Genomic DNA, 13,975 nt, shown 5'->3' with positions numbered 1-13,975 from the left:
ATCATGAGGTGTCCAAGTGGCACAGCCTTCCAGTTTTGGTTACAGACCCAATTGTCTCAGCTGGGGCAGAAATATATTGACTACCAACTTCATTAGTCATCCTTTGAACCGAAATATGTTATTCTGAGGGCCCAAAGTGTATCTGTGAAGCTTTTAAGGTTTTCTAAAACCTGTCTGAAGCAAATTAATTATCTCCAAACTCGGGATCCCTGGGTGGCGCAGCGGTTTGGCGCCTGCCTTTGGCCCAGGGCGCGATCCTGGAGACCCGGGATCGAATCCCACGTCGGGCTCCTGGTGCATGGAGCATGCTTCTCCCTCTGCCTATGTCTCTGCCTCTCTCTCTCTCTCTCTCTCTCTCTCTGTGTGTGTGTGACTATCATAAATAAATAAAAAAAAAATTAAAAAAATTAAAAAAAAAAAATTATCTCCAAACTCTCCACAGGCTTTGATACAGTAATCTCAATGCGAAATCAATGGGATGAGATCAATGTTCACCAAGCTGTAAATAATGCTGTCTTCAATGATATCTGATCACTGAAACTGCTCAGGTCTAAGAAAATCTGAAGCCAGAAAACCATGTTTGGAAGCCACTGTCTACTTTCATGCAATATTAATTTCCCAAAGGTTTTATTATTTAAAAACCTAGTTTTCCAGTTTTATAGTTTTTCTTTTTAGAATATTAATTAAAGCATATTCCAGTACTTAGTACGTGATGTTACAGATTTCATAATCAATCATTATTATTCTCCTTATGACCTTCAAAGTCTTGTGTAGTAAATGTGGATTATTCTTTTAAATGCTAAACAATGTTTTACTACATGGGAACTCAAATATAACTCAAAAGTGAGATGAATATTCAGATACTGAAGACTTTATGCTACTAATCCTACTATCTGAAATGTTCTTCCTTCCCCCTCTTCACCTAAGTGACTCCTACTCATCCTTCAGATTGTCCTGCAAACACACCTTCTTCAAGGAAGCCTACCTAGACCTACTTGACTGGGATAAATCCTACTAGTATAAGCTGTCATAGTCCCATTTTACTCCCTCTCATAGTAATTATCACTCAAATAAATGTAGTTTAACTTAACCAATGTCTCTTGTCCCCACCAGATGTGAGAGCAAGGACTGGGTTTTGGCTTATCATGTCATCCCCGGTGGTAGGTGCCATGCCTCGTACTTAGCAGGTACCTGATGAATATTTGTTTGAATAAATAAATGAAAAAGAAAGATTTCATGATACAGCATTGGTGGGTCTGGGCAATTTCAAAATGCCATTTGCAGAGATTGCTTTCTAAATTTTGGGGAGTCAACATGGCCACCTACCTATTTCCAAAAATGCATTTATCTATAAATGCATACATACACACAACACACACACGTGCACATACATACTGTTATAAAGATTCTATATTGTGGGAATCAATATTCTTCTTCTATACTTTTGTGGCCTGATTTTTATTAATGGCTTATAGAAACTGCAATGCTTTACATATCTTAGACTCTAAGAAGAGTCCCCAAACCATCTGAAACCCAATCACCCATGTACAATGGAGTATATACCGCAAAGCTGTTAGATTCTAAAATTAGTCAATGAAGTGAAAAATCACTAAATTGTGAAAAGTAATCCTTTGGAGAATACCATGCTGAAAATGGACATACTTTCCTTCAAAAGTCGAACACAACCAGTTTCCCCCAAAACTAAATTAAATTATCTCTTTCTTCACTTGAGGACCGTGTGAAGAGATCGACTTCCACTGAGTGGCCATGCTATACCAAAAATGTTTTGTATCTTTAGGCACCAGAGCCCGACTCAGCATGAACAGATCTGGTGCTTAGACCTTCTGAGGGAATAGCATATTCAGGATCCCCATCTCATACTCTTTAGGGTGAAAGCTTGTTACGTAGACTGGCAGGTAGAACCACACATGACTTACGTTGTTATTTTTCCCTTTTACTCAGATCATGTAAATTAAACTCAGGTAAGATACAATGCTACTATTTCCTCCCAACCAGTCACCTAGACTAAATTTAGACTTAATTTAAGACTAAGTTTGATGAGGTACTCACTAATTTGCTTCATGAATGGGTTCTCTGAAGAGTGGACTATTTACAGAGTTGTTATAAATCAAATCATATTTTTCCACTGATTTGTATTATGGATCCAGGTAAGTCCAGCCAAGTTACTTCCTTTCCTAACACGGGTGCCCATGCTGTTATGCATTTCCTTTTTCATTGTTCCCCATAACCCTGCCAGAGCTGCACAGACAAAAATAGAAACCAAGGCCCTGGGGTCCTCCTGAGGAAGCCTGACAATGAGGGGCACTCACCATCACAGCAGGGTTCTTCACCGTAATGCAGGGGGTCGTGGCGCGAAGGGCTCCACTAATGCCGTGGTAGTATTTAAAACAGATTTTTATCTCCGCTGCAAATCGATTGGAGAAAAAAAATCATTTAAACACTGAATCAAGTCATTTAGGAATTGGCGGAGAAATCCTCCCCGTCACCTCTCAGAAAATCCTACTCATAAGTCTTTGAATGATCCCTTCTTTTCCAATCAGAAAAAGTATACCAACTCCTGTTTGTTTTTATGTGGTCCTCTGAAATTCTCTAAGAACATCCCAAATATATGAAAAAATAATCACAAAAACAACACACCATGATATGTATAGTGTAGGGCTACGATTTAAAGCAGCCACCATTCACAGAGGCCATCCAACACGTGCCCCCGCCCCATCTTTGTCTCTGCTCTGATTGTTACTTATTCTTCAATTCAACCTTGGGAGGCACAGATGCCTGTCCCCACAGTACAGAAGAAGTGCTGAGGCTTGCAGAAGGTCAAGCAAACAGGAAATGACAGAGTCAGGATTCAAACCCAACCTGCCCCATGCCAAAGCCTTAGCTCCTAACCGCTACAACACAGACACACTGCCATGGTCGATGGAAATAGAAAAAAAAAAAAAGAAAAAAGAAAAAAAGCAGTCTAATGAAGTAAAAAATAATACTGTAGTAGACTCTGCAGTGATAGGGAATCTGTACTTTAATTTTCCAAGTGGCTTCAATGCAGCCACTAGGCAGGGATCAGATTTAGGAACCACTTGCATATACATATGGATAGATGAATAGATGAATAGATGAGAGAGAGAGAGAGAGAGAGAGAGAGAGAGAGATGTGGAAATATATCTCTCTCCCCAGAGGTGTATGCATGTGTGTATGTGTATACAATCTGAGCTTGATAAAAAACAATACAAATGCTAATTATTGATTTTGAAAAGTAATGACAATTTCAAAGACCATGAAGCCAAAATGTGTCAAAGATAGAACCCACAGCCACCAGAGTTCCTCTGTATACAGAGTATCTGAGTCACTGCAGTGCTACTGCAAGATCCCTTTTTTCCAAGGTGTCCTGTAATATAGTCAATGATGCTGATGGGCAGGCCCCAGGGAAGAGTTCCAGCCTATAGGAGTGGAGCTCCTATCTCAACTGAGTCACTTGGGTTGTTACAGTGGGGCCACTAGATGTATTTCCTCAAGGAAGTTAATAGTCCATTGACCCTCCTCCTTGCACCAAACAGCCTCCTACAGAGTATTTGGTTTGCTTATTTTAAGAGAAAGATAGAATGATTAAATCAAAACTCTCTTTCAGAAATGTATATAAGATTAAAAATACTATATACCAAGAATATAATACCATATTACATTTTCTTATTAATGACAAAATACTAATGCTCAAAAAATTAACCCTATCATGGGGTAAAATATTGAGTGTTTCCATTATATATGATAATCACAGCGCAGTGATTCACAATGTATTGTGAATATAATACACATCAATCAATTACAATCAGCATCATCGAGCAAAAGGTTTTGTTAACCATGTACCCATCACATGTCAGACAGTCAGTGCAAGGGAATCCAAGAAAGGTTTCTGGTCTAGCAGGCATTGTATAGTGTAGCTGTTAGGATGACAATTACAGGCAGGACAAAATACAAAAGACAAGTACTAAAAAGAAAGAGCAGAGAGGTAACAGAGCATAGAGACCATGGAGATTAGGGAGGACACAGTGGAGTCCGAAAGACTTCATGGAACATATTGGTCTGGACTCAAACTTACAGATGAGAAAAATGGAGCAGAGAGAGTCGGGAGTGAGGAGTAGCAAAAGAAGGGAAGCAGGAATGAGCATGCTGGGTTCGAGGGTTCGAGGAACAGCAAGATGACCTACCAGGAATCCTAGCTTTATTGTTACTTCACTTGCCTGGGAACACCTCTCCAACTGACCTTGCCAAACATTTACACAAGCTTTTGGTTATTACTGAAATAATAAGAGCTACATAGATCTGAGCAAACCATCCTCTCCCACTTGCTTCCTTCCAAGACTAATAACATGTATTCTATAAGAACAGAGAGTTGGAGGACTGAGGAGCAGTGAACGACCCCACCTACCCAAGAATGGCTTCTCCACAGCTAATTGTGGCAACCAACATCTCCTCCTATTGGCCTCAAATTATGGAAATACATAAACGTGTGCTTGTGTGTGTGTGTGTGTGTGTGTGCACATATTCCTTCAGACTATAAAAAGCAAGAGTATTTTCTCTAAAAAAAAATCCCCTTGTTAAAAGCACGTTGCCTCAGAGGGCAGCAGGCCAGGAGAAGGGTGAGGCTTCTTGCATTAACCTGTAAGGACCTATCATTAGCTGGGCTCGCTCTAGCCTGGGAAGGAAGGAAGAAAGTACCACCCAAATGGCATCTTCCTCCCTCCAAGGTCCCTTCCGAACGATTGAGGCCAGTCATGAATTATGGAAATATATTTTGGCGCCTTGCAGTAATCTTCAGGATACTTTCATTTAGAGAGTCACTAGAGATTTGGCAGGCTCTGTTTCAATGCTGACAAGTCACAGGAAGCCCTTTATTTTTCAATGTTTAACTTCCCCATTTCCATAAACACAAGTGAGGACCTCCCCCAAGCACCAGTGAGCCAGCTCCATCACCTCTATAGAAGGGAGGAGGATCCTGATGAGATGTCACCTTGGGTCTGTTTTGTGGGGAGGGGAAGTCAGGGAGGAGGGAGGGACTTTGAAAGAGTTTAGGAACCTACCAATGCTCCTAAGTGAAGGGATTTCCATAACTGCGTGATTCTGATGTTGCATTTTTAAAGTGATCGGTCTGTTTCTGGATTTGCATCTGAATAAGACAGCTCCAGACAGATCAAGGGAGACTGGTAAAAGTGGTTATCTTCAGGGAGGGAACCCTGATGACTGGAGCATGAAGTTGACCTTTTGTATCTTTTCAACATGATACTCTTTTTCCGTGCTTCCTATTCAAAAATTATTTTTTAAAAACTATCTCAACTCAGCTACATTAACTCTAGGCATTAGTATAAAACCCCACTTCAAGCCCTCTCTGAAGAAAGATTCTACAGGCCATGCCCTGCGAGAAATGGTTTTTGTTTCAAAGACTGGGATTTCATCCATCACCTAAATAGCTACAAGATTCACTTAGGCAGTCATTAATAAATTGTTCCTCTTTAGAATGCATTTTCCCAAGTTTCTAAAAGTTGAATATTTTGAGCCATAAAGTGGGTGGCACAGAAATGTCCTTCCTTCAAAGCATTTTTATTTAAAAAGAATAATCTTAAAAAACATCAAACTAACTGCAATTTATCCTTAAACATAATTTTAACCATTGCCCTATGTGCTTTTATTATGTTCTTATTTTGATTCCTACTCATAGAATCTTTTTTGCAGAGGCCACAAACTGGAAAAAGGAAACCACATTTTAATCCTCATGCTCTTGAGGAAATCTGCTCACATTTCCAGTGACAGGCTAACTTATCATTTATATGTTACCTCAAGTTATCTTCTCTTTAACAAGGACCAATAAAGCCTAGATGGCCAAGCCCTCCTCTGCTCAAGCTCAGATACGCAGTCATGAAAATCAAAGACAGACACCATCAGTGTGGAGGTAGCATAAACCTAATAGGATTAGAGGATGAACAGAATCCTGAAGTATGAGAATAGAAAATAAAAAGCACCAAATCCCCACCCAAGGGACTAGAAGGTCATTCTGATGTTGACGGGAAGTGGCTTGGGACTGGACAAGTTTAAAGCAAAGACTCTGACAGTATAAATAAGAGGCCCAAACCATCTGCCTCCACCCCCCCCCCAAAAAAAAAGCCATCCATAAAGATTCTGTTTGGGCAAGGCACTGCATCCTGGAAAGCATATTAATTAACCTGAGTGACAATCAGAGACAAGGCTCTTACTGACACAAGCCTCTTGATGCTCAGGTTCCTAATCCTGCCTACTTCCCAGGTAAGATATGTGAAAATACTGTATCATTTATACAAATAGCAATATTTGTTGATATTATCCTCAACGATCACAGAGCAGTTCAGCACACAGCTATGATGCTTATTCATATTTCTAAGCTCATTCATTGATCTAGGGTTTAGTGAGCTCCTAGAATAGCATGTGGCACAAAGTTGGCACTTAATATATACTTCATGATGCCTGGGGGAGAGACAGATGGGACAGATAAATAGAAGGAATGACAAGAACAGGTCTGAATGAATGAATAAATGAATGACCATAGTCTACAGAAGACTCTAGAATAACAGAGACATCTGAGCATGACAAGACAACTTTGAAACCTCTTTTATTTCCAAACTCAAGATACATCCTGCAAAGATGACCCATTCAGTTTCTGCAAGCATAAGCTCGTCTGAGGACTATTTGACAAGTTGACAGTCTTATGACAAGTAGGTGCAGAGGAAGCTGATCCTTCTGTCCAGTGCCTAGGAAGGTCATCTGCCCAAAATTAAACCATCTTTGTCCTTCAAATTCATTTAAGTAGGCCCTGTAATAATATAAGTCTGGGCTGCCTGCCTCCTCCGGGGCTTTATCTAGACAAACTAAAGCCATCTTTACATTCAGAAATAGCTTAGACAGTGCTCAAATCAAGGTCTGCCCATGAACTTAGGTCAATGTTCAGAGAATTTTATTTTGCCTGAACTTCTGATGAGCTAAAGATAAATTTTCTTTCTAAAGATGAAAGCAAAAGTTTTTAAATGTCATGAGTTTTCAAGATCAGAGGCTGAAAATATAGAAGCTGTCTAACCCCTCCCCACCAATTTTTTATAAGTCCCATGCCATCAGATCCAGAGATTCAAGCAAAACTTCATTATGCTGGGAAGTCCCCCTAGGTCTGCTCTAGCCAGATACGCGGTAAAAAAAAAAAAAAAAAAAAAAAAAAGATGTCTAAAAGACACAGACCACACTATGAAGCGCTCATATAAATACCACAGGAGGTTTTTACATTGAAAGGATAGGCATGTGTGCTGGAGGAGACTTTGTTCTGATTAATTAAGATAAACTTCATACTAGAGCCAAATCTTTCTGTAATTCTTATTCACTGCCTTGGATTTCAATACACATGACTTTTCTCAAGCCCTTACAAAAATATATTACTGCATATTTCCAGTTTTACATTCATGATACACAATATTTCCAATTTTGTGTGTGTAGAATTAAGGTGGAATTCAGAGGAGAAAATAAAACAATGACAAAACCCTACTCTTTTCTTCATTTCCAATTCCTAGCTTCAATGTCAAGCTTATTTCTATTAAATACTAGAATGAGGTATAAAGAAAAACATTCATCCAGACGGAGATATTAGTATACTGTGATCGGCCAGGACATTATAAATCTCAAAAGCTTTTGGGAGGAGAAGTAAAATCAATTGCAGCAAATGGGATACTCTGTAAATGGGGTTTGGTCACACAGTATGTGATACTGACTTCTTCCCAGGTTGTTCAAATGGGCCCCCCAACTGGAATCTGCACACTCTCTCTAGAGGCCACCATTCCTAGCAGTCTGGCATTCGGGAGAGAACAGGAAGGTTGTTTTGCCTTTTCCCCTTGAAGTTCAGTTGGCAATATTCCCCAGCTACGTCAGCCTCTTAAACCCTGGGATCCTTTCAAAGGAGGAATTATATTGAATGAAAGCAACCCATTTCACTGTCTCCCACATTCTTTTATCACTTATTTTTCTCATTAGAAGATGGCGGTGCCAGCTGGGCCAAATGTTGGAAGAGTAACGAAAAGCAGAAATAAGCAAGAAAAACAAATCACCAAAATCTTACCTCCTAGGAAGCAGCCCATGTTCACGTTTTGGCAAATGTCCTTACAGACTTTAACCTATGTGTCATATTAGTTAGAATTGTTATATCTATCTGCTCCCCCCCCTCACTTATGATATATTATGAGCATTTTCCCTTAAAGATTTCAGAAGAGACTCTAGCCAGTTAGTGAACTATGAAAAAAAAAGTCCTTCTGAGAGAGAGAAGGATGATTAGAGAAAGTTAGGAAATGCTGACCTACCAGGAAGAATGTGGAAGAAATGATCTGATGTCTTTAATAACAATTCAAAGTAACAGATGTTAATCTTTGAAAATAACTTTTTATATGAAAGAAATTTATATACTTCAATAAAAACATGCTTATAGCAGGTTCTCATTTCGTCAAACTTTACTTTATATTTTAAAGTTTAATAAGTACCATCCTTCATGCACACACTTTCCTATATGAAATCTCTTGAACACAGAAAACTTAATTCTTATGAAAATTAAACAACTCAGAAAATTTTTAAATAGTCCATTTTTCCACATTAATGAAGAATTCTCCAAATGTAAAAAGTTAATTTGAACCGCCCAGTAAATATGTATCCATTCACACTTCCATCTATCCCACAAAAATGCACATACTATGTTCTCAATAATATTAGTGGCAAACATAAATACCCTCCTTCACCTAAATAAAAAGGAATGAGATATTTCCGTGAACCATGTACTACGTATAGGCATTTATATTTACAAATAAATACAACATCAGGTCAACTGGGTAACGGCTGAGTTATCTGCAGCCAATTTCTGATTCTTAAAATTGACCTCTACGTCACCATGCCCAGACTCTCTCATCTAATTGTAAAGACCAGGAAGCAAATGCAAGAGTCACTGCTGCTGGGAAAAATAATAGCAAAGTATTCTATAGGCCCAGAAAATTCTTAAATTAACTGAAATCTTATTCTTTCTACTCCCTGAAATTAATATAATAAATATTAATTACAAATGCAGATACCAGGGCACATAAAACATGTAAAGTATTAAAATACCCAAACATGCTTTATATACTCTGCATTCACAAGGTATATGGAATGTGCCTGCGTATATACATACACATATATGTTTACATACTTTCAAAATATGTGAACATTCTCCAACAAGCATTTCCTATTTCCAAGTTTGAAGACACGTGGCATAAATATGTAAATCAGAGGCAAAAACTTTCATAATAAATTTAGAAAAGACTCCCTAGATTTCCGCATATTTATGGAACGTTCAGTAACAAACTTCTATTTCTCGCTTGGTACTTACGTTCCATGAAATAGGGCCCAGGCTCAATTCTCCATACAATTTGCCCTTTTTGAGTTCCAGTCACACCCCTGTTCTTAGAATCCCAGAAGTTGGCTGGAGAATTCTCATCTGGAAAAACCAAACAAACACTTTTCAGTTTAATTGCAACCTGTATGTCCTCCCCTAGCTCAAAGACTAATACGAGTTCTAAAATAAAGGAAAGAAAAGATAAAGGGGGAAATATTAATGAACGCTGTTAGAGGTGACCAGCCCCCGGCTGATTATTACCCTGCATTTCTGCTCTTGCACTGACATAGGAGAACTGGGGAGCTGAAGGAAGTTGGCATTTCTGGGCTTGGCCCAGTTAATCAACGTCACCGAAAGACAAAACTGGAAAGAACAAGGGATACGACTGCTGCTGCATCAGTGGTGAACTGATCCATCATAAGAAAGGGGCCGGGTGCACTCCCATCTGTAAAATCCAATATAAAAAAACAAAGGAAGAGCAAAGCAAATCCCAAAATGGGATGAAAAAAAAGGGGACATTAAGCTAAGAAAATGAGTGGAGACAGAGTACAGGTTTGCCAGGAACGGTGTTCGGGGGACACCAACCAAGTCATCAAGTCTGCAAGGATAATTTTCTAGAAAAGGTCAAAGGCAGTAAATCTTGAACAATACAAGAAGAGAGTGGTTAAGCTTTTGTATGGATAGAAAGGACAGTGACCTGAAGGTTAGGCCTGAAGGCAGCATTTCCCAAGCTTTCGGACCCCATGGCACACAGAATATGGTACTATTTGTAGGACACACTGGGACTAAATGAAGGAGACGCTTGTAACTTAAAATGGCAGGCAGGGGTGCCTGGTGGCACCAGGCTCGGCCCCCTCCCCGGAGGCTGAAGGGATCCGTATTTAATCATTTGCCCGCATCCCGTTAGTCTGAAGCTCTGTCCTAGGGCCTAGAATAGGAAATAAAATGAAAAAGACGGCCATTCACAGTTTTTTAGGTACACGAAAATGTATACAGTGACATTGGCTCTTAAAGTCAGAGGTGCAAAAATAAATAAATAAATAAATAAATAAATAAATAAATAAATAAAGTCAGAGGTGCTTCATTTGTCCCCCCAAATCCCTTTTGCAGGAGGAAAGATTAAGGACACATTTTAACTGAGCGCTGGGATAAACAACACATGGTGAAGTAAGAGCGACACTAGAAAAAGGAGAGGTGGAGAAAAGGCCGCAAGCTCGAGGGAATAATCCTGAGAAGAAAAACTCCCCTTTTGTTTTCCATGCTTCTGAGCATGAAAGAAATAGAAAGTGGACCAGAGGGAAAGATCAGACAGGCCGGGTCTGAGAGGTTGCGGACCGTGGTTGTGTTAGGAGCCAACTATTTTCATCACAAGCCAAAGAACTCTGGGAGGATGGGTCCTCCCTGCCACGGGCAGTCAGCAGGTTGTAAGGCAAAAATTCTTTTTGTGGAAGGAGGAGCCACTGTTCTCGGTAAGAATGGAAAAGTATGACCCACTCATGCCATCACCTCCTCTCCTAAACAAACACCACAGGCAAACCACTCCATTCCACCACAGAAACAGAACAGCAGTGCTTGTGATCGGTGTCGTGTGGCCCCTCAGGGCAGATCCTGATCGCTGCCCATCCACTGAGCTTCCTCCTTGCCAAATGAGCCCCAATTTTATCCGGGGCAACGATGCTTCCAGTTAAAAATACTTCCCTCTCCAGAATGCCTTGCAGCTAAGGACGGCATGTGGCCTCGCTATGGCCAGTGAGACGTGAGTGGAAGTCTACTGGGCAGGACTTCTGGGAAAGCTATTATTTTACTGATTCAAAAAGGGCAGACTCAATAATCCTTTTTGTTCTTTCCTTACCCCTCTCCTTGGATGAGTGCTACATGCTAAGGTAAGGATGGCAGAGCAAAAAGCCAGAAGCAGCCATGACAAATCCTTCAGCCCTGAACCACCTGCCTTCAGACTTCTTGCTACCTAGGCAAAAATAAATTCCTATTTGGTTTCTGTTACCTGCAGCTTAACACAATTCCTGACATATATACTCACCATCCTAAAAAGCGATCAGTGATTTAGACTCCTCAGGCCTGACTTGGCCTAGAATCCCCAACACTGCATCACTGCTTCAGTCTAGACCGCAAAAAGACTTGCTCCCCTTCTAGAAGACAGGTTAGTGGGCAGAGCTGCTTGGAGAGAGAGACTCTTATGTTTTTGCAAATAAATGTACATAATTTTTTTTTGTTTGGCTATTGGTCACTGGAAGGCAGAAAAAGCTGGACCCTGCAAGGAACAGAATATAGACATAGAAGTAGACGGTGTCCAACCATTCAAAATACTTTAAAAAAAAATGTGGCTACACACATAAGAAACTTTCTGAATATATTGTGAGAGTTTCCTCTTGAGGCCTCAGGAAAGATGAGGCACCATTATATCTTATTTAAGGAGTAAGCACCAGGATCACGGTGATAAAAAGCAGAGGTAATAAAACTGTACTTGTTAATGTGACCTCCCTGTAAGAAGAGGTTTGTACTTCTGGTGTTACCTACCTTTGCTTCCTTCAAAGGCATCAGGTAAGCCAAACAAAATGTACACTTCTGACATAACCTTGGGAAGAAGGACCACTGAGGAGCAGAAATAGAATGGGAGGTAGTGGGATCCCTGGGTGGCTCAGTGGTTTAGCACCTGCCTTTGGCCCAGGGCGCGATCCTGGAGACCCTGGATCGAATCCCACGTCAGGCTCCGGGTGCATGGAGCCTGCTTCTCCCTCTGCCTGTGTCTCTGCCTCTCTCTCTCTCTCTCTCTGTGACTATCATAAATAAATAAAAATTAAAAAAAAAAAAAAAAAGAATGGGAGGTAGTAATGGGATGAGGAGAATCACTGTAGGTGACCCGAGCGCCAGATGGAAGGGAGCGTGAGCCTCCACACATCCCTTACATTCCTCCTAGAAAGGCACTTTGAGAACCAGTGACAGTGTCTGTCTCTTGTTCCAAGAAGGGTCATTAATAACTCTTTCCTTGCCAGCCACATCCACTTCAAGGTAGAAATACTGCACTGTGTCGAGTAGAAAATAGGGAGAAGAGTGATGGGTGCTTGTTTCCAAGAGTCTTTACCAAGAAACAGATCTGTGTATTCAATTTACCCAACAGCTCCTGTGGGTTGGGATAAGCCATAGATAGATCTTTGACTTTAATTCCCCTCATTGGCTCATAGGTCATGTAGACAGCTCTATTTGGTGAAATTTGTGATATTTAAAGAAAAAAAAAAAGACTAGTTGAAGCCAAGTGTTGAAAATGTACTATGAGTATTCAGGCTCATGTGGAATTCAAATGTCCCATAAAAATGAGAAATGGGTCAGAATTAGGATGAGCAAACCCACAGGAGAAGTTTGATGGATCTGTTCTAATTTAAAAATGCCACAGCAAGAGACCCACCCTGTAAATCTCCATGAGGAAGATCTTATTCCCCACCAAGCACAGTGTCTGTCACATAGAAGATACCCAAGTTGATTAATAATCTGGTTATTCTAGATTGAAATTTTTCTCTGATAAGTTTATGTTTCTGATAATTCATTATGTCTGAAAGAGACAAGCACTTCTGGCAATGGGTGGCAGCTACCCTTAATTGAAAATATCAAATCCATATAAATAAGCCAGCTTAGGAGCACAGAGTATAAATTATTTTGACATGATTCTCACAACCTCCACCACTACTACCGCTCCCATGCTGCTAACTAGCACAACTCTGGCCAGCCTTGGTCACACCACATAAAGAACGACTAGAGTGACTCATTCCTATTCTTTGTTTCAAGACCAATTTTAATTGGTCCCTCAGAGTAAAACTTTCCTCTTTAAGTAGGTTAACACCTTTGTTGAGGTTGGAGTCAATTCTAGTCTAGACCCAGAACAACTTTTCCGTGATAGCCGTTTTTATGCTGACATCTATTTTTCATGGATGTCTAAGGACATAATATTTTTCCCAGATTGTAGAAGTAGTTTTCCTTTTCCCCTCATCTAATATGTATATTAGGTGATTTGGTCTTTTTTAAAAAATCCCAATTCGAAGTAAGAAAAATAACTGAATATAAAATATATACTAAACAGAGGGTTCTATATCCCCTATAGGTAGAATGTGGACATAATTATAAATCTAATTATATAATCTAATACCATCTTTTCTGTATCCATACTTACTCTTGGCCTTCTTGCCCAGGGTTCTACCCCTGTTATGGTGGAGCCTTTGACCCAATCCCCTCCACACATAACCAACCATCTCTCACTTTGTTTCTTCCTTTAAACCTAAAAACATGTCAGCTTTCATGAGGCACATTCCCTGGTTCTGACATTACTCTTGGACCGTTACCATTCTTGCTTGCTTTCCCATTCTCATTCTTATTTCTCTTCCTACTAGGATTAAAGTACCTGTTCTACAATTGAAATAGTCTATTTTCTAGGAGCGCATATTATAGAGACTTGGGTAACTTTTAAGCTGGAACATAATTACAAAGAAGAAACACTGCAGATGTTTAATTCATGTACCTAAGTACCTTCTT

At 39.9% G+C, this 13,975-nt stretch overlaps 1 protein-coding gene across 3 annotated transcripts in view; it reads right to left on the bottom strand.

Moving 5' to 3' along the window:
• The window catches only part of HECW2 (HECT, C2 and WW domain containing E3 ubiquitin protein ligase 2), a 361,268-nt gene that overhangs the window by 136,880 nt on the left and 210,413 nt on the right, over positions 1–13,975 (bottom strand). For all 3 annotated transcript variants that reach the window (XM_077885298.1, XM_077885297.1, XM_077885296.1), the window contains exons 3-4: positions 9,431–9,538; positions 2,331–2,425 (exon numbers count right to left, since the gene is read on the bottom strand). In XM_077885298.1, the coding sequence (XP_077741424.1) occupies positions 2,331–2,425; positions 9,431–9,538 (203 nt within the window). The remainder of the gene's footprint in view (positions 1–2,330; positions 2,426–9,430; positions 9,539–13,975) is intronic.

Source organism: Canis aureus, chromosome 36 (genome assembly GCF_053574225.1).
Source record: "Canis aureus isolate CA01 chromosome 36, VMU_Caureus_v.1.0, whole genome shotgun sequence".
Classification (NCBI taxonomy): domain Eukaryota; kingdom Metazoa; phylum Chordata; class Mammalia; order Carnivora; family Canidae; genus Canis; species Canis aureus.
The sequence above is the reverse complement of the archived record's forward strand: the minus strand, read 5'-3'. Positions and strand labels throughout refer to the sequence as shown.